Below are 22,292 nucleotides of genomic sequence, written 5' to 3'. Positions count from 1 at the left end.
CAGTGAGTGGATATAAGGAAAAAATTCTAAATTCAATACAGCTTATTTAGCTAATAAAGTTAATTATCATTGCTATGACAGAAATGATGACTTGTCAAGAAATCATTTATTTTTATTTAGTATCATCTATCTTGCTAGGATCTCCAGGAATGTTTCGGTGGATTCTGTACTATGAGCTATGTGATATATGGAACAATCCAGTCCCTTGGACTGGTATCTACTGACCCCAGCCCTTGACTGATTCAATGCAATTTAAACAGCCTGGCATTTGGATTCCAATACAGACACTAAGACCATGTAAAATTACAAGAATCATAGATAAAAGCAGGACCTAAGACCTTATGTTGGCATGGGGTGCATTCCATCCATGCTTGTTAGTTTAATGAAAACAAAAATGATTTGTTATTCTTCAGAGTTAGAATTATTTTCCTCTAGGCTAATTAAGACAAGCTACTAACATTTCATATAATGGACTAAATGGATAAAATTGCTTTACTCTTGAAAAAATGACACTATCTTTTGCCATGTTTCAGTTGGAAGGAATACACATATTTTGAATTACTGAATGAGTGAAATACATAAAATCATTTGCTTTCAAGGAAAATAAATCACAAGAATGAGCTCTAATAATCATTAGAAAAAAAACTTATTTTTTTTCATTGCTCTCTTCATACTCATGGCATTTCCACAGACAAGCTATCCCATCAGCAGCAACCGAAAAGAGCCTCCTCTGATCTGGGCTCAAGGCTATATGCAGGACTCTCCCTTTATGACCTGAAAAATAAAATAAGTTAAAAAAAAATGCTAAGATAAATCACAATTTTACACAGAGATTGTCAATCGCTTTTTCTACCTACAACCAAAGCAGGTGTTCTGCTTTTACTGCAGTGGGTTGATACCCTGCACGATGTGCAAAGATAGCCTTTTGTACAGAGTATTTTCACATTAAGAGTTGAAGGCAGTATTTTCCTTTAGGGACCAGGCTTTAACTTCCAGGACTGAACCACATTGAAAAGACATTTCTGTCAAAGGAGAACATGAAATCTGCACTCTTGTTTCTTCACTGCATTTATAACCTAAGTCTGTGTTTGGTAATGAGTCTGACTGCTGAGCTTTCCCATCTGGCTGCTTATGCCTTGCGACAGTTAGTAGCTGATCCAACAATTACAAGATAGTGGTTCCAGCTGCTGCATTATTACTATTAGGAAGATCTTTTAACAGTAATCCCAATGAACAATTTATTGGAATTTTATATTTGGTTTTGTCTGCAGTTGGAGAAAATTTTGGCAGCTGTAGCTAAAGGCCAGAAGCTACCCTAGTCTAACAGCATAAATAATGTACACAACTCATTAACTCAGTTATACAAGTGTCTCTCACAGTAGAATCAACTGACTGAACTAAAGAAATTGTTTGATACTAAACTGAGACAATTGAGATTTGCTTCACAGCTCTTACACAGACCTCCTGTGTGATCTTGCACAATGTCACTCCTAAGAAAATCCATAGGGATTTTAGGCACATGGGGGCATAGGTTGCATTTTTACTGAAATTTACTAGCCATTAGCTTATCTGGGGGATGAGTCATGGACAATCATAAAGGTGACACAGACACCTAAGAGAAAAAAATGAGGATTTTGAGTTGTAGTGTTCCTCATCTAAAACAGACAAGTCATATCCTGAAAAGAAGTGAAAAGTTATGAAGAAAGTCTTAGGTGATCATTTTGAATGAATATAGGTGATCTTCTCAGCCTCTGCACCTGAATTATCCATGAACTCAATGGAGGTGGCATTTCTCTCTCTAGCTCAAAACAGTATGATGAAGATAAGCACATGGAGAACTGTAAGGCTTTCTGAAACTGTAGGATTTATACAGTAGTACTCCATGAAGATGCATAAGACTGCAGACCAAAAGCAAGATTCTGCTGTACTGGTGCTAAAAAACATCCCCTACCTAAATTTTGTGACTAGAATTCTGATACCATTATTAAATTATTTCAGCAGGTATTATTTTGAAGCTTTGACCCTTCTCAAGCTATTAAAGATTACATGATCTTTGTCGATATCAAAAGCCATGAATTTAAAAAGACAGAAAATTTCTTACACTCTTGTTCCATTCAGTGTCTCTAACAGTTCTAAAGAAGGAATTGTAGATGTGGTCTTTGGACCACAACACTGATTGAAAAACTTATTACTAGCTTCAGTAGAAGAGTTGGGGGGTCAGAAGAAATCAGAAAAGTCAAAATTATAAATTTCCATACTTTCTGAGTGGAGAAGGGTGGAGTTTTACATCATTGTTTGAAGATCACACCAGGTTATTTTTCAAAGAAATTGCATATTTTGTTTTATTATGTATTTTCTTTGACATAAACAACTTTTCTAAGTTCTAAGGGGATTACATTTACATCCAAAATGAATCTTCTAGTAAATTGTTCTAATATTTCTATTAGAAGTGAACCAAAAATGGACTCTGCTATAAAAAGATTAGTATCAGTCAGAATTCTGTTGTAATTATGCTCAGTAATTGGCAATCTCAAATGCTAAAGTACTTAACAATGCCTGATGAACTTCATTCCTACTGAGTGCTTTCAGATACTCAGCATTTTACAGGATTCAACAAAATTCAGTTACATTTATTTGTTTACTCATTCATTTAACACTGAAACAAGTAAAACTCAATGCATCAGAATGGCAGCAAGCACCAGCAACAAGAAGGCTTAATAACAAACAACAGCTGGGACACTACAGCTTTATGGACTGAAACAGAACAGTAAGGAGACTACACTTCCCCTAGCTATCAGCATGGTACAAGGAGACAACACAAGGCACTGTTCACAGTCAAAAGCATTCATTAACACTCAGACAGCTCTTGATAACACATGGAGATTTATCACATTCAAAATTTGGAAACTGGTACAATATCCTGGCTCACTGAGCTGCAAAACTGAAGAATCATATCTATTTTGTGTCATTTAAAAGGCCACCAGCCTACAAAGTATTTGAAGCAAGCTGACACCAGCACACTCAGTCCAGGCCTAGTAATCCTTAGGGAGAAGTCTAAATCCACAGTTTGCACCTAGGACAGCTTCAGAAATTATAGGAGTTCATCATTAGAACTTTACAGAATTTTACAGAAGAAATTTACATCACTATCTTACTAAGCCAACCTTTATGATCTCATGCATCAAGACTTAATGAATGAATACCTGCATGTAAGTAAAGATGTGTAGGTGAGTGCTCTTTAAGCTTTATTTTACTTAAATGTATAACATACGTATTTAAAAAAAAAAGAAAGAAAAAAAAAACTGGTCAGAGAGAAAAATGGGTAATTGAAATATCTAAAACAATGAACTGAAATACTTGCCATAGAGTTCTGATGAATTGATTAGTCCTGCATGCTGCCATACTTTCATCTGATTTCCAGGAAGGCCTTGTCCAGTCATCAGTTCACTGGTTTTGGGTAACCAGAGCAATGAACAAATCTATTGTAGTTTAAAATTCTATTTTAGTTTTCAGAATGAGTCAACACAGATCATTCAGGAGATCTGAAATGTTACCTAGAGCATTTGAAGAAGTTACTGAGAAACTGCCCCAGCAGAATATTTATTTATTTAGAAGGATGATTTCATTTCTTGCAACATTTCAAGGAACAGCTGCTCTATAGACTAAATGCATTAATAGCCTATCAGTATGAAACCAAGGTCCTCTAAGCATATCTCCAAGTTGTCACAGCTCCAGGAAAATCATCAGCTATACTATTTTATTACAGCTGAGAATTTATTTCTCTGTCTCCTAGTATTCTAACCCAAGAGACTGATGCTTGACCTCTGACTCTTAGACCTCTCCCCACCCCAGCACTCTGGATAGCTGTCCTCCCCATCAGCGCTCTCTCTTCATGAGAATTTTGGCCAAAACCACCATTGCCACAAATAAAAAGATGATGAAAAGTGTCTGGCTGTGAGACTACCTTCTTTTCAAGCATTTCTGTGTGAAGAGAAATTGTAAATGAAAAACAAACTACTTCTGACTCCAGCCCCACACTTCAGGGCTGAATGTAGCACAACTGCAGATACAGAGAAAATCCTGCTGCTCTCCAGCCCGCAGAACAACCCCCAAAGTCAGTGGGAGTTTGCCAAAAGAGCATAGCTATACAGGAAGAGCAGAGCCAGAGCATGCAGATATTTCATCTTCACCTGAGAATCTGTAGCTGCACTCTGGAGGAGTTTTTCACTGTTTATATCCCAGACACGCAAAATCCCATCTTTCATTCCACCCCCTGTAGCAATGACATTGGACTGCCAAGGACACCAGTTCATAGCCTTAAAAAAGAAAAAGAAATCAGACACCAGAACAGACTAGGAGGTTAACTGGAAAACAGAACAGAATTTACTTAAAAGCCCAGTTGGAAAAATGATCAGCAACAAGCACCCAGAATGTATCTCTTTCTTTTTATTCCATACTACATCATGCTCTTCCTGCCATACACATGCAGAACATAGGATCCCAAAACTCCAATTACTGCTCCCTTCATCATTTCTTTACGTTAGCCTACACTGCCTTACTTAAGCTCATAAAATTACAGCTTCTCTGCTCACTCTTCATAGGTCACAGATTCACACCTCAGTACCACAAGAATCCAACAGAATGCAGTTTGACTTATGTCTAACTCAAGCCATTGTAGAAGCTTGAAATAAAGATAGGTTCTTTGAGGTATTTCTTCAATATGTCCTGACTCTATCTAAAGAAAAGTTACAAAGAACTCATTTCCACCCATTTCAATAAATCTTCTCTGATCCTTTATCATCAATGCTTCAGACTAGTCTCAGACTTTTCCAGGAGGATAAGCAGCTTATAAATGCTGGATTCTTCATTCTTTCTGATATCTAACCTCTCCTTCCCAGACTAGGACTTAATAAAGAATCAAAGTTGTTTCATTTCTGGTTTCTCTCTTTAGATCCTTTGCTTTCAGCAATCATAATCTGAAATGGGCAGGAAAGCAAAAGAAACTTCACATTTAAAATAATTTCAGCAGAGGGAATTCCAGAGACAATTTTCCAGAATTCCAACAACAGAAAGATTGTCTTATGATTTTTAAGCATTGTGTCACAGAACTTTTCAGGATGGAGAGAGAGAGGAGGAGGAGGTTGTAGATTTTTTGATTGGTATTATATTTGCAAAGGCCTCCTAATCCAGTAGAATTTCATGATCAATTAAAGCATTACCATATTTATCTGCATCAGGAGAACTGGTATTAAAATTATCTGCATAACATTCAAGAGAGAAGAAGCTAATAGAAATCTAAATAAACTGAGACAATCTGAAAAACTCCACAACAGTTTGCATCAACAACATAACTTAATGAGAATAAATATAGAATTTTTTTTCCTTCTCCATATACCTTAACTGCTGAAGAATGAGGTATGGTTTTCAATGGCTGTGACTGCCCTCTCACACCAGGATCACTGTGCCAGATATTCAGTGCACCATCACTAGACCCACTTGCGAGCAACTGATTGGATAATGACCATTTGAGGCTACAAATGCTTTGTTTGTTTTGGCAAAGAGTACCAACGTGATGCTGAGCCACTCGAACATCATGGTGATGAATAGATCCTAGTCTTGAACCACTGTGATTGAGAAAAGACAGCATGTGTTTAATATTAAAGACAAGATGTTCCATTGTCATACTGAAGTTGCTTCAGTGGTTTCAGCAGCAAACCACATCAGAGTGAAGCCTGCAGAGCAATAATAAAGAGGTGACTGACAACAGAAAGTAGCAAAGCAGCTGCTCAGTGCAAGCCAGGCAAATTACCTGCTCTTCATCACAGTTTTCATTTCCCTGAAGACATACTACATGGTACACTACCAATCTGTACCTTACTGTTTAACAGTTAACCAGTTAATGTAGACTCTAAACTGTACTTCAAGAAAAGAAGTTTTGCAAAATGAATTTTACCAAGGCCAGATATTACTCCAGCAAAGAGGAAGCGTAAAACTGTATTGGCCTGGGAAAGAGCTTACCAGTAGTAGTCATTAGTACTGTGCTCTTTGGTTGTGTCCCTCACCTTCTTCCCTTTCTCCCTCCCACTTCCAGATTGAAAGAAAATCTGCATTAATCACTTCTACTTGTCACAGCTTATTTACCCTTTCATCTTGACACTGTTGCACTACTAACTGTTAGGAAATGGATGCATAGTTCTACCTGTCCGGAGGGACCACTCCCTCAGACTCTGATCTCCCATAGTTACCTTGGCCAGTTTATGTCAGTTTACTAGGAAATGCCCATTTTTGCAAGCATGGCCTCTGTTACTGTTCTGATATAGGCTTTACTGACCAATAGTATAATTGAGTTGAAAATATTGAAAATACCTTACCGCACATTTTCTTTTCCCTGATTTTCATAGAATCATAGAAACACAGAATCACAAGGTTGGGAAGGACCTGCAAGATCATCTAGTCCAACCATACTCCCATCACCATTGCCACCACAAGCCACTAAACCGTATCTCACAGCTCCTGATCCAGACGCCTCTTGAACACTGCCAGGCACAGCGACTCCACAACCTCCCTTGGCAGGCCATTCCAGTGCCTGACCATTCTCTGAGAAAAAAAGTTAAGTTCTTCCTTATGTCTAATCTAAATCTCCTCTGGTACAACTTGCGGCCATTTCCTTGGGTCTTGTTTGTTGCATGGGAGAAAAGGCCAAAACCCTCCCCATCACAACCTTCCTTCAGGAAGTCGTAGAGTGCAATGAGGTCTCCTCTGAGCCTCTTCTTCTACAGACTAAACAATCTCAGCTCCCTTACCCGCTCCTCATAAGATTTGTGCTCCAGACCTCTCACCAGTTTCGTTGCCCTTCTCTGGACACACTCCAGGGCCCCAATATCTTCCTTGCAGTGAGGGGCCCCAAACTGAACACAGTACTTGAGATGCAGCCTCACCAGTGCTGAGTAGAGGCGGATGATTACCTCCCCACTCCTGCTGGCCACACTATTTCTAATGCAGGCCAGGATTCCATTGGCCCTCTTGGCCACCTGGGCACACTGTTGGCTCATGTTCGTCTGAGCATCAACCAACACCCCCAGGTCCCTTTCCTCTTCGTAGTCATCCAGCCACTCAGCTCAAGCCTATAATGCTGCATGGGGTTGTTGTGGCCAAAGTGCAGGATCTGGCACTTGGCCTTGTTGAAGCTCATCCCATTCACCTCAGCCCAGCGATCCAGCTTATCTAGATCCCTCTGAAGGGCCTCCCTACCCTCACGCAGATCAACACTACCTCCCAACTTGGTGTCATCTGCAAACTTACTGAGGGTGCACTCAATCCCTTCATCTAGGTCATCAATAAAGATATTAAACAAGATGGGCCCCAGTACTGACCCCTGAGGGGCGCCACTTGAAACAGGTCGCCACCTGGACTTCACTCCATTAACCACTACCCTCTGGGCATGACCCTCTAGCCAGTTCCTTACCCAAAGAAGGGTATACCTGTCCAGGTCACAGGACAGGCAGTCAGTTTCCCCAGGAGAATACTGTGAGAGACTGTGTCAAAGGCTTTGGTGAAGTCTAGGTAGACTACAGCAACAGTCTTTCCCTCGTCTACCAATCTGGTCACACAGTCATAGAAGGAGATGAGGTTGGTCAAGCACAGCCTGCCTTTCATGAACCTGTGCTGGCTGGGCCTGATCCCCTGGACATCACACCACGCGCTGGAAATTGACTGTTCCACCTATTCTTATGGCAATGAGATAATCAACAAGCCCTAACATATTTTCACATAATCACAAAATAATAGAATCCTTAGAGTTGGAAGAGATCCTTAAAGGTCATCCAGTCCTACTCCCCTGCAATGAACAGGGATAGCTACAGCTAGATGAGGTTGCTCAGAGCCTGGCCCAGGCTGACCTTGAATGTCTACAAAGATGAGGCATCCACCACCTCTTTGGACAGCCTGTTCCAGTGCCTCACCATCCTAACTGTAAAAAATTTAATAATCTCTCTTATGTCCAATCTAAATCTTCCCTCTTTCAGTTTGATAACATTTTCCCTTGTCCCATAACAACAGACAATGTTAAAGTCTTTCTTACAACTCCATTTAGATACTGAAAGGCCACTATCAACCAGGTTTCCCCCAGGTTTTCTCTTCTCCAAGTTAAACAGCCCCAGATATCTCAGCTTGTACTCATAGGGAAGATGTGTCATCCCATGGATCATTTTTTTTTGTGGACCTCCTCTGGACACACTCCAACTATGGAGTCACTATGTCTCTCCTGTACTGAGGACTCCACATCTGGATGCAGTACTCCACATGTGGTCTCCCCACTGCAGAGCAGATGGGCAGGTTTGCCTCCCTTGCCCTGCTGGCCACCCTTCTATCAATACAGCCCAGGATAAGGTTGGCTTTCTGAGCAGCGAGGACACACTGCTGACTCATCTCCAGCCTGCCATCCACTAGTACTCACAAGCCCTTCTTGGCAGGGCTGTGCTTCATCTTCACATCCCCCAGCTTGTATTAGGGTATCTGAGTAACTGAGAAACAAGTATCTTACATTACTGCAATAGATTTATTTAAGACTATGTTGATTGGAGACTTTCCCACACAGTCTCTTAAAGAATCTTCAGATACAAGTTGATTAATTTAGAAGCTCTAAAAACATACACATTTAAGTGACCAACTGCAAGAAACGTCATTCAATGTGCTTAAATTATGGACTTCTCAAACTCTTGAAGGCCACAAAAATTAGTAAGATTCCAACCAAGCAGTTCACCACTGAATATTAAGCACATCTTTATGAAAAATAACAAGGAAGATACATGTCATTATGTGCATTACATGCAGAGGCATTAACATCTGCCTTCTGAAAAATGATGCAGACTTCTCCAAAATAATAAGCAGAAAATCTAATGAACAGAAATGGACTGAATTGCCAGTGTGACACACGAAGAGATTTTCAGTGACTGATTAAGTGTGAAGGACCTTGGCTCCAGAGAATACTCTTTGAAATGTTTTTGTTTGCTAAATTAAGAAGAACGTGGCCAGCAGGTCGAGAGAGGTGATCCTCCCCCTCTACTCTGCTCCAGTAAGGCCTCATCTGGAGTACTGTGTCCAGTCCTGGGCTCCCCAGTACAAAAAAGACAGGAAAGAGTCCAGCGAAAGGCCACAAAGATGGTGAAAGGCCTGGAGCATCTTCCCTATGAAGAAAGGCTGAGCGACCTGGGTCTGTTTAGCTTTGAGAAAAGAAGACTGAGAGGGGACCTGATCCAGGTCTATAAATATCTAAGGTGTGGGGGGCAGAGTGGCGAGGCCAGATTGTTTTCAGCAGTGTGTGGAGACAGGACAAGGAACGGCCAAAAACTGCAGCATAGGAAGTTCCGCACCAATGTGCACAAGAACTTCTTTACAGTGAGGGTGACGGAGCACTGGAACAGGCTGCCCAGGGAGGTTGTGGAGTCTCCTTCTCTGGAGATATTCAAGACCCACCTCGACACCTATTTGTGCAACCTGGTGTAGGGAACCTGCTTTGGCAGGGGGTTTGGACTCAATGATCTCTGAAGGTCCCTTCCAACCCCTACTATTCTGTGATTCTGTGAAGTCAATATTATTTTCTTTTGACACAAAATATTGCATCTATTTTGCTAAATACAAATAGAACCAATTTAAAAACTCAAACAAATTAATCTGCTGTACTGAAATGTATTCAGATATCCATGAGGTTTTGTTATGTCTATTTTTAACTATAGGAATTACTATGTTATTCCAAAGTATCAAAGTATCAACTTATAGTGAAGTTTCCTGTAAGAATGCTGATTTTATTTTAGTAGCAATGAATATTAACTCTATTTTTTCTGATTATACAGATAGTTTAACTGTGTAGTAATTAATTGGCTAGTATCAAATCTAGCAAGAGAAATAAATGTCATCTGAACTTAATCTATCAACAAAAAATGCAGTTCACAGTTTCATGTTGAATTTTATAATCAATTTCTATTCAGAAAGATTTGTAATATAAGTTTCTACTGCTTTCACTTCTTTGGCTAAGCTGAAATGCAAACCGAAACTAATACTGACTGTGATTAAGTTATGCCAAGCAGATGCTGAAGATGTGTATTTGTAATGTAATTCATAAACATTCTGCAAGAGCCACAGCATTTTATTAACTGCTGATCAGTGGGTAACGTTGAATCTTACTCTGCCTAGCAGCTCCAACAGAATCAAAAACCTCAACATCCTGTGAAACAAAACTACCTCTGGTGATCTCATCAAGAGATAACAACTTTCGTTTTGAGATTAAAAATATAATCAGTCAATGTTGGGTGTAATCCCTGTTTAAGTAAAACAGAAGAGTATCACATTATTTTAAAATAGAAGAAACATCCTTTATAAACAAGTTTTCCCTTGCATTCTTCAAGCCTAAAACAAAGATCTGAACTGGAAACAGAGAGAGAAAAAAGGAACAAAACACGAAATTGGATTCTTTATCCTTCTCTCCTGAGTCTGCATATTGAAATGATGCCCAAATATAAAATATTCACCCTTGGCAGGGCAAAAGGCAACCATTTTCATCCTTCCTCAAAATAGGGTTCAGGTTGTGGCTAGCACTGAATTGGCCTTTCCTCACAGATACACAGCTAGAGAAGAGTGTAACTCTAACAACTGTGTTTTGCCATGCATCTGAAAAGTCAATAGAAGGGCAGCCTAAGCTACATGTCCTCTCCCTGGCACTGAGTAAGCTATCATTTTTGGAATCTGGACCCACTGGAGATAATACCATTTAAAGCTCAAATTTTCCAAAAAAACACAACCATGTGCTCCACATCCTAGAGAAATTTTAGAAGTGGTTGCAGATTTCTTAAGAACAGTAAAAACAGAGACTAAAGTGGCAGGCTAAATTCCATTTGGTTGCTTTCCTGACATAAAGAATACCTACATATTGCTTCTGTAGTGGCTGGTAAAGAATAAAACATTTTTAACCAAAACCAACAAAAACAAATCAAATGATTGGGATGCCTGTCTAGATGAAAGTATTAGGATTCTTTCTGTGAACAGACTATAGCACTCACCTGCTCAGTATATAATGATTCCAGCTCAGAGCTCCAACTACAGACAGGTGGCCAAACATATTTCTCAACCTCCTTTTCCTTTCAATGTCCCACAGCTGCCAATACAAAACAAACACATAGAACAAATGCAAATTTAACAGAAAAAGAGAGAGAGAGAGAGAGGGAGAGAGAAAATCTTCATTTGTTTGCAGGTAAACAACTATTCAGTTCTGATAAGACATACAGACAACTTCAAGCTCATTCATTTGACACTATTTTTTTCACATAATATTTCACTTTATTTTATATAAGAGAATGTGCATCTCTGAATTTAAAGCTGCTTATATGCCAGTATTTGGAAGTCTGTGTTTGAAAGAACTGGCGTGCTGAATCAGAACTCTACCAGATAGATCCCCATATTATCCAGTATCACAGCCAACATCCAACAAAGACCTTTCAAAACAGGACTGTTCTACAACAGCAGACAGAGTTTTATGTGTATAATCTGAAGTGAAATTCAGGGGTGTGAATCTATGAGTACAATTTTTGCTCAAGTTCTAACAGTATCTGTCTCTACTAGAGTGACCTTAGCAAGAGAGATACAAGAAAGACTGGCCTATGCTGAGAAAAATAACTAAAGAGTTCCAATTACTGATGAAAAGAAAATCTGACTCCCTCTGTGCAGTTATTCTGTAACATGAGGGATGATGTAATTGTTATGCACCATCCAGAGCAGAGTTTTTCTGTATTTTAGCCAACCTTCTTGTTTTGTTTCATTAAACAAAGAAGATTGTCTCATGGACACTTCAGCCAAAAACTGAGAAAGACAAAAAAATAAAATATTAAGTACTTGCACTTCTCCATCACTAGTGCCAACAGCAAGGCAAGTTCCTTCTTTAATCCAAGCTAGAGATGAAATGTATTTGGAACTGGAATTTAAATCAATGCTTTCAATGCCTTGAAGAGTTCTTCCATTCCAAATATACGCAGCAGATCCTAGAGCAACAGCAATGAAATTTTCAAGGTTCCAGTCCAATATGTTTAGATCTAGAAAAAAGCTTCTAAAAATTACTGCAAGAAGGTTAGAGGTAATAAGCTAGGGGGGTGGAGGGGGAAGGTGTATGGCTGGGGCAGAGGCTTTCTTTTAATATCTACAGGAAAAACTCATGGCATTGCTTCAATGAAGCCATTACTAGCTCATATTCAACTAGGACATAAATGAGAACTAAATGAAGGTGAGTATTTCTAACAAGAAAAGATCTTCATTAGGTTAACTACCACAAATCTGTATGTTTATACAGAAGAATGTGACTTACAGATTCCTCACTAAATGTTTTTACATCTATCATCCATCATTTTGGACAGCCATATCACTCAAATTTCTGCCACCAGAAATAAGTGTTCTCCAGTACCAGCTAGAATTGCAAAAACATTCTTGTTCCAAAATAATTCATTTTTTTGGTAAAGACATAGGAGAAAGTCTATGTGCTACAGTTCTTCCTTGAGCTAATACTAACATTTACTCTCCGTGTGACAGAAGAAAAATGCAGAAAGGAATCAGAGAAATTCTGCACCTCTCCCGCAGAGTTTGATCAGTAAGCAAATGCAAGAAATACTGTTTCCACTTATGCAAGGTGCACTATAGACCCTGGCAAAGGAAGCCATTGCACCAGTTAGCCTCAGAACAGCCTGCTGTGTCAGGCAGGCCAGAAAGAGTTGGTATGCAATATCTAATACTGACACAGAACAACAGTACACTCTCTGATGTCAACGCAAATCGTCAGCTGTGACAGCTTAAAAGTCCTTTTAAATGATCCCTGAAGAAAATAGTTAGCATAGGCCAAGGTCTGATGCTATGCTTCAGTAACTATAATCACTCTGAAGAACAGTTTCATCTTTCAGTCAGCTGTTTGATTAGAGTCCTGATTCTAACAGTCAGAAATACGCACTAAAAAATAACTTCTAAAGAATTCTACTAATGCTATTATTTTGTGGATACATCTTGTGCATAATAGGTGAAAAATCATCCAGATAGAAATCCAGACTCAATCTGGATACAAACAAACTTTTGTCTTGATCATAGGTTTACATCTAAAGAATGCTTGCAAGAACAGGTTAAGAAAAAAAAAAAAAGAAAAAAGGAAACAAAACACAAACATCAATTGAAGCACAGGAACAATTTCTAACACTTTCAACTATGGAGTTGCTAGGGCTTCAGAAGTATTTTAACATATTTGCCAATGTAGAACAGAAAACCATCCATTTTTCTGTGCATGTTTAATTTTACCACCAAAGATGTAGGTGAGAATTTAGTTCAGAAGACATCTCTCATCTAAACCATAAGCAAATCACTGGTTCCTCCCATAACTAGAGATTTCAAAGTTTGTTAAATAAAGTTGCTGTGTGGACAGGCTGCTAACAGCTGAAATGTCCTTAGCATGGAGGTGTGTTCACTGGTCTGATTTTAAATTTGAATTAAGACTTGCTGAAAAAAGCTGCACAAGAGCTAGGTGTTAATGATTCTAGGATTTGATCAGTAATCTCTACATCCTGGGACAGTTTTCAAAGCTGCAAATTTCTAAGAAAAAATGACATCATGCATAAGTATTGTAGAATTCCAATTCGGTCTGAAGGGAAAACACCCTTGCCATCTTTCTTGAAGTATATATAAGTTTTCTCAATCTCTGCAGAAGCCTCAGTCATAAGAAAATAACTTACAGTAATCATCACGCAAACCAGTAATATGAAGCCTCAGTTCTGGCTCCAATGTCACTGATGGCTTCATGATGGTAAGAGTTCTGAACTCATTCTGCATCTCTTCTTGGCATCCTGCATTTGAAGATTCATCACACACAGTTCAATCATGCAAAATAGCACCAGTTTTCCTCATAACAAAGCCTTTCATATTCACTATATTAGTCTCTGTCTATGATCCACAGATGTCTAGATGGGTCTAATTTATCCTGGTTAGGCCAAAACATTGCACACAAAAGTAATGAAATCTTCCTTTTATCAGCTCTATCAAATCTCCATGGATGCACTCAGCTATAGTGGAGAATAGAGTTTGCTATATTTTGCTTAAATTACATCACAGTTCAGTGTAGAATACATTTTATGTCTTTGTCTGGTGAGCTTCTGTGAGAAGTTGCTAGTAGCAGTTCACATTGGCTCTCCTACCTCAAAACCCATCGTGCAGCAATTAACCTTTTTGCTTTCTGACGTTAATTTCTCTTCAACAGTCTCCTCTATCAACATCTAGCACAGGAAAAGGTTTTTAAACCCACTTTGATGACAGCATTCTAAGTTTGTAACCACACGAAATTCAGAAACCAAAGCAGTAACAGTAAATTTCAAGTATGAGCAAGCAGAAGAGTCAGCCTTTGTGGTCACTGTCTACGTGATTCTGCAACAACTGCTAAGCATTATAGTAAATTATCACCATTAATCATTTAAAGCTACATTTTTACGTGTAAGAATTTATCTAGCTGTAATAAGCAGCATAGAGATCTGGAAACTAATATTTCTATACTTCTCTTCATGTTTTGACTTTGTTTTTGAAATATTCCCCAGAGAAGAGCACTTAGAATGTATGCCAAAACTTCACAGGCAGAAGACATTATCCAATTCAACAACCAATCCTTCTGTTAATAAAAATGAACACTGACAAAATTTTTGCACTCTGTAATGCAAATACACATATTATAATCCTATACAGAAGTCTTATCAATGGCAAATTGTGGAGAACTTTATCTCACACTTATTTCACCCTTAGTTTTATCCCCTAGCCAAAAATGAATTGCTGTCAAAAAACAACTGTTTCTCCTTTCAGCTGTGATACCTGTTGTAGAATCATAGAATCATAGAATCATAAAATCATTAAGACTGGAAAAGACCTCTTAGACCATCAAGTCCAACCAATAAAAGCAAGGCCAAGGCCTTCAGTCTTCCATCATTGTACTAAGTATAACCCCGCTTAGCTTCTGAGATGCTGCCTTTTGCCCACTGAGTACCTGGGACCAACAGCGATGTGGTGCATCTCATTGGGATGCAGCTCAGACCTAGAGCGCATCCATAAGGGATATAGGGCCCATGGGTGTGTGAAGGAGCTTCCATGAATGAGCCAAAAGTGCTGCCTGAGGGATTTACCACACTGCCTCATTGTCCCTGTGTTGCCCCAGGTGCTTTGGGGTCAAGTGCACCAGAAGTATCAGTGGTGTGCATATAATATAAAGCAAATCATCAAATCCTCCACACAAATAAAAGCAGAAGACAAGAAAGAAATGGGCCACAGTGACTTTTCTCTAAAAGTTTGTGGAATTAAAAAAATCAAGACTTGCAGGAATGATTGGCTATAAGACCTTACCTGCCCAAAGCAACATGTAACAGTCCATTCTAACCCTAAAAAAGGTTTAATATCACTGAAATGTGATTAGTGTGTACAGAAAAATATGTAATGAAGGCTGCGGGGTGACCTCATTGCAGCCTTTCAGTACCTAAAGGGAGCCTACAAACAGGAGGGGAATCAACTCTTTGAAAGGGTGAGTGACAGCAGGACAAGGGGAAATGGTTTTAAGCTGAGGGAAGGGAGATTTAGGTTGGACGTCAGGGGGAAATTCTTTACGGAGAGAGTGGTGAGGTGCTGGAACAGGCTGCCCAGGGAGGTTGTGGATGCCCCGTCCCTGGAGGTGTTCAAGGCCAGATTGGATGGGGCCCTGGGCAGTCTGGTCTAGCATTAGGTGGAATGGTTGGTGGCCCTGCGTGTGGCAAGGGGGTTGGAGATTCATGATCCTTGAGGTCCCTTCCAACCCTGGCAATTCTGTGATTCTGTAATTCTAACATCTACATTTTTGGTTGTTTTTTTTTTATATCTTATCAACCACTTCCAAACCCAGCCAAGTACAACAGTTTAAGAAAACTGAAGCACTTAGTTACAACAGCTGGAGAATGACAACAGTTTTGAGATACTCTGAAAATGATCTCTAATACTGGTAGCCAGGATTAAGCACTGAGAAAGGATGAAATGATCTGCATAACTTATTTCATTTTTCTCTTCTCATGAGTAATCCTCTTCAAATTCATAGAGATCACGCTTTCAGCTCCACTCACATACTTTGTGGACAATTGAGTGTGCTTTATAGAATTTTTTTATCAGTGGAAATTAAGTTTCATTATCCAATTTTGTGTTACTTTACCTGAGTACTGGAAGATTATCACTGGTTTTTGAAAGGATTTTGGTTTTCACATGCCTGTGTCAGTTCTCAAAATAAGACTCGAGAAATGGTAAGTAGGCAGTATTGTAACACAAGGTCACTCAGTCAACAAGTAGGTGGGTGGAATAAAACCCAGTATTCCTGACACATGTATTCATTTGCCATCAGGAAAAAAATACTATGACTAATCCTCATACTGATGCTTCTGAAGGCTCTGAATTAAGCTTTATTTGTACAGTAACAAACAAATATATACCAGTCTGCCACATAGTCCACAACTTCTTCCACAGGAGCCGAACTTCAGGCTCATATAGAGGTTGTTTCTCACTATCATCACATGAGCATGAATCAGATCCTGACTGGTAAAAATTCAGCACATACAGAAATAGCCAGATCACAAAAAAAAAAAAGACCTAAGACAGAACATAACAAAATATTGGCCTGATGCCTAATGAACGACCTCATATTAAAAAAAAATTGTAATATCTGTATTATTCTACAGATCAGCTCCTCACGTCCCAGTTGGCTTACAGTTCACTCATTCACAGTCTCCATATGCTCACTCATTCTCATATTTTTGAAGGAAATCAATCAGTTCCCAGTTAAATGAAACCGTGACTAGAGCAAGGGATTGTTCCACCTACCTTTCCTTACAGGTAGGTGTGGCAAGATCCCACCAGCTCTGCATGTCTTGCATTCTCATATACCCAACACTCCATCTAATAGATACCCTGGGCCCAGTCTGCAGCAAAAACCTACATTATTTCACACATCTGAAATTGGAAAGCCAAAGGAAAATTATGTTTTCAGGGCCAACGATGTGTCTGATGCGGCCCAAAGGCAAGCCAGGTGATAGATAAAGCGCCTAACCACAGTGGAAGAGGTGGAGATACATCTCATCAGAGGGTACGGGAACTGTAAGGGAACTGTAAGGGAAGTGGATCCACGCACCTGGAGTGGATCCAAGTGGATCTCAGCCACCTTGTACTATTCTGTAACATTTACTGGAACTGGTGATTTTCTCAGAGTAGATACAGCCTGCTCTATCTTATCATTCATTGTGCATGGGGTACTTGGTACAGTGGAACATACCTTTCCAGATGCAACTGGTTTTTTCACAAACCTTCATGTCACTTTCTGCCATGCTATATCCAGTTTCTTGGACCATTAGAAGTCGAGTAGTACATTTCTGTCTATGCATAGAAGTGAAAATATGAATGAAGAAATCTGTCAAGAACATATTTAAGTACCATGGTTAGCATACCTTTGAAGTATTGAATCTTCTTTACATAGAAGTTTTAAAACACCTGAACTCTTGGGTGGGAATTCAGCAAAAGATACAGAATATCAAAGTCCAAATCATATGCTCCATCTATAGTAATCCTCTTTCCTTCCATAAAATACCAGTTCATTGCTAATGATCATAAAAACTTTAACAAAGCTGTTTAAACAAGACCATCTTACTACTGGAAGATATTTTAGGCCTCTATGTGTCACTCACTGAGTTTTAGTGTCTTCTTGTCCTCCTCTAAATTGGCATTTGGGCTAATTTTACTAGCACATAACACCAAGTTTCTTTGCATGCAGGCAATATATCTAATGCCTTGTCTGATCAGTTCTGTGGTGCATATACTGCAGAGTAATTGATTCCAGCATGAAACCTACTGTAGTCCTCACTCTGGCTAGAGTCCAAGTGTCTGGGCTCCATGATCCCATTTGTTAAAACAGTACCACATTTTGAAGCCACATGTGCTAAAAATGTAAGCAAAGTGCCTCAAAGAACTAAGAATTTTTTTTTGTATTAACCTTTCCCCAGGAGTCAAAGAAACAGACGATGCAGAAGAAAAGCAAAGGGAGACCTGAATTGTTATTGGAATTTTTTCCTTCTTCAAAAAAAATTATGTTAAGTCTTCAGACAAATTCAGGTAAGGCTGAGATCATCAGGTAAGGCTATATGTATCTCTACACTAATCCTTAATAATACAAGCTTCTTCATAATGTTGCTGGTTTTTGTTTTTGTTTTTGTTTTTTGAGATGAATGCTCTCAAGCTTGTTGTCTGTTTGGTACTTTCTTTATTTACAGTCAGGTGGAAATGTCACTGATGTTTCAATCAGCCACTTAATATGTTCTTTTTGCAATTTTTTCTGAAATCTATCTTTCCGAACACATTCACTGTTACTCTTCTTCAAAACCCCATTGTAATCTTGATAAGAAATGTCTTACAAAAACATAACCTTCAAATATCAGAGCTGTTCAGCAAGCTGTCAGCTTTGAGAGGAATTTTCTGAATGATTTATATAGTCAATTTGGCAGAAAGCTAATCTGATTGCTTGGATCTGTGTGCATTTAAAATAAGAGCAGATATTTCTATGGAAAACCTACTGTGTGGACAGGGAAGCAATCTTTTGTCTCACAAGGAGAACCACACACATTCACTGGAATGCAAAAACATTTTATCCCACAATGTTATTTCAAAGACCCACACAATAAATTTATAGGAAGTTGGTGTAGAACTCTGATTAAGAGAATGAGATATGAAGGACTAACACTGAGAATAGTAAAATCATTGCAATTATCTTTAAAATCACACAAAAACTGAAGCAAAAAAAGTATGTTTTACCAATACTACTTCATACTTACTGCACAAAAAGGTTGTGTTCTCTGTGGGGTATATACAACTAAGATTACTTGACCCCATTTCAACAATCTTAAAATGCACACTCTCCAGTAAGATCATGGTGGGTAAAAAGGCAGGAAAGGACTTTTCTTGACATGAGATTTTTCCAGAATAATTTGCTTACTTAGAAAGGAAAGTGATTGTCACAAAAACTGGGTTTCCCAAGATGCTGTAAATGCATGGGTTGTTTTGCAACATTCAGTGATTTTCAAAAGTACAAGTATTAAAAGAAACAACCAACCAGACTTCTAGTTCAGCTATCTCAACATTACCTCTTTTTTTTTTTTTTGAAGTTTATTTTGACACCTTCATGGGCATTTCTCAACAATATTAAGAATTGTAAGCCAGTACAAGCAACAACATTAGGTGTGCAGCTATCAAGTTTCCTCACTCAAGAGTTACTTTCAAAAAAGTCACCACTTGAAAATAGCTATCACTGTCTTAGCGCTGACCTTAAAACTGGTGTAATCCAGGAAAGGGGAGTGTAGGTCAGTGACTACAAGTTTATAACTTAATATATACAACTGTCACAATCAGGTAACATGAAAATATTGACCTTGCTTTCAGTATATGTAATGGTAATAACTTTTATTAACACAGATAAGTATCACCATGATTCATATGAGAAGTCAGTTTTCAGTAAGTTAACAAAAATGAGTGGGTGCATAGGTTTATTTAAGATGACTAAAAGGCAATAAATAAAGCCTAAAGAGAAAAGAAATTTTGTGCCAGTGGCCACTAGCAGAAATGAAGGGTAAAGTGTTCAGCAATAAAAAACAGCACTAGAGTGGGAGGAGATCAGAAGCCTTTATTTCACACAGTAGATTCCATGTGTTCTTCCGTCCTTTGCCAATAACTGTTAAACATAACTACCTAACTTTAGCTTCTAGTCTAGTGAAATCTAGTGAAAAACTTTATTCACAGCTACTTTTTGGCAAAATTTTTATAGTAGCCCATTCTATCTACATGACAAAACGAACTACTACATCCTGTGCGACTGAAAAAATGATCTTCTTCACCGTGGTTCTGAATCACATGAAAAAAAATGAGTCATTCATTGCCTTTCAATTTAGTTTTACTCAGAAAGAGAAATAAGCTAAATAAAGTTAATGATATAGCAACTGCTTCTGACATTTTTCTAGTGGACATTTCCTAAACTGATCTCTTCTTGTTATTGTTTTCAATGTAAATATGGTAGCATTAGCACAATGGATTCTAGACCAAAGATGAGGTAATAAAACGCATCAGCAAATATTCTACCAGAGCATTTACTCACCTGCTTTTTTTGTAGTTCGGTTTTCCTGTTATTTCTCCCTTCCAAGCCTGCTGCAGTGTGCCTGCTAGATAGATTCACAGCACTTTTCATGATGGAGGGTTTCTTAAGCATCTTAATTGTCACTGAAAACAAACAAACGATTTTAACAGAAACAAGTTTTTGTTTTTCTTTAATTGTACACAGAATTATTTCAAGTCAAGTACTTTTCAACACATTACTTATTAAAAGCATATCTCACATACTAAATGGGACAATACAAACACTGACATTTGAACTAGTCTGTTTTCCCATTATTGTTAGCGAAATGAAACAGACTCTTCTGCTATTCATCTCATCTTGAAGTAGATGTCTGAAAAAAGTCATACTGCTCGCTCACTTTATAAACAGTCTATATTTACTTCTGTAGCTCATATCAATTCATTGGCTATGGAGGATCCTACCTCACACAAAATCAAAGTCTAATTGCCCAGGACCATATTGGTTTTCACCAGTGCTGGTGGGAACAACATCCAGGTCTTTCTGTTCTAGAAACTGAGATAATGAATAACTCAGTTTGCTTAAGAGCCTGTTTTTCCAACAGCTGGGCATGCATTATGTCCACATCGCTGAAGAGTATTCTGCTCTGCAGAAAACAGAATTTCGGTTTGTCTCCAACAGTTATAGTCATAGCCTCATGGAAACACATCAGGGATGCTAAAGAATACCTTTTATTTGCTGTCTAACTATTTCCATTATTAATCAAAGAATGTGCCTTGTTTATTTCTCTCATTATTCCAGGAAGCTCTTCTTGTATATGCAGTGTGTAAATCCTCCTCCAGCTTTCCTTACCACTACTGAAGTAGGAGTGAGTTTGTTTAAAGGTTAAAGTCTTACTGTTTCCTCAGCCCCCTTTGTTGTGGATGGAGGAAAATAACCTCCTCCAGAGTCAATTCTTCAGAGCATGTCAAAGTCCTGAAAGTTTGACCTGTGTTCTGAACGGCTTTCAGACAAGCCTCTCCCTAAGATGAACTGTGGGCAAGTGTTCCTTGGCAGACAGGACTTTTATCAATACCTAAAGTCTGAGGCATCGGAGGGGAGAATAACATAGGGCAAGTTTCTCCATCAGTGTGTTGTCTGTAAGTGTGCACTACACCATGTCCAGGCACCCAGACTGGTCAAAGTTCTGCAGTTATGGCCAGGTCAGTGGTATCCATGTGCAATGGAAAGGAGACACAGAAGGAGGAGGTCTTCTGCAAGACCTCCTTTCTGTCCTGTCAGTTATTGTTAGCTACTCCATAAGCAAAAGTACAACAACAAAAGAGATTCTATTGCAGATGCAAAAAAGTTGGTCTGCAACAGGAGTTACTTGGTTAAAAAAGAGGTTTTGGCTTGTCTTTTCTTTAACTCCCACGTTTGATGTCAGCCATATGTAAGGCCTGCTATCCTATCTGTCTGTGCAGTAGTAGCTGGAAGCTCGGGCCTGGCTCTTATCATGTCAGCAGTGTAATTTCACTGAAGGAAAGCTGCCTCTGAGCTCACTGCCTGCACAGACTGCCTCTGCTGTAGCCGGAGCCCTTGTCCACTACGACATGGGGAGCACAGTAGCACACCCTGCGCTAACTGCCTGCTCCTGATGATTTCAGAAGTCCCTTCATGATGCCGCCCTCACGATGAAAACCTTCGTTTCTCCCCCGCTGCCCCACCTGGAGGCCTCCTGACGAGCTGCGCGCCCCGGCGGGCACAAAGCTCTGCGCTGCGGGCCCGGCGCGGCTCTGCTGCGAGGCGTCCCGCATGTCGCTGCTGCCACCTTGTGACAGCAGGGCTGCTCGCCACCCGAACCCTGGCCGCCAGCTTCCTCCTGATGGAGCTCTTAAACCCGGAGTACGTGGTCCTTTCTGAATCCAGGGCCTGCACGAGCGAAGGAAGGCAAAACACCAAAACCAGTCATCACATAAGGTTGTTCTGTCCTTTCACACTATTTCAAGTCTTCATGAGTTCAGTCTCTCCCTGAACAAGGAGGCCATGGAAATGGACCTTGGCCAGACAACGGCCTGAACAACACTTGAGCGTAGACTCCTGTCTGGCTCAGCCTCTGCAGGGCAAGGACAGCCTCCAG

The 22,292-nt window shown here is 39.3% G+C and overlaps 1 protein-coding gene across 1 annotated transcript; it reads right to left on the bottom strand.

The window, feature by feature from the left end:
* Positions 1–20: 20 nt before the first annotated feature.
* CDC20B (cell division cycle 20B) lies at positions 21–22,120 on the bottom strand (the record flags this gene model as incomplete). Its single annotated transcript, XM_090132003.1, has 10 exons — positions 21–774; positions 3,362–3,479; positions 4,191–4,316; positions 5,396–5,624; positions 11,055–11,149; positions 11,884–12,080; positions 13,752–13,862; positions 17,336–17,432; positions 20,198–20,319; positions 21,880–22,120. Coding segments are annotated over 10 exons (1,464 nt in total), but the record flags the coding sequence as incomplete, so codon positions are not given.
* Between the last annotated feature and the right edge of the window lie 172 nt (positions 22,121–22,292).

Source organism: Phasianus colchicus, chromosome Z, assembly GCF_987193195.1.
Source record: "Phasianus colchicus chromosome Z, bPhaCol1.hap1.1, whole genome shotgun sequence".
Lineage (NCBI taxonomy): Eukaryota > Metazoa > Chordata > Aves > Galliformes > Phasianidae > Phasianus > Phasianus colchicus.
The sequence above is the reverse complement of the archived record's forward strand: the minus strand, read 5'-3'. Positions and strand labels throughout refer to the sequence as shown.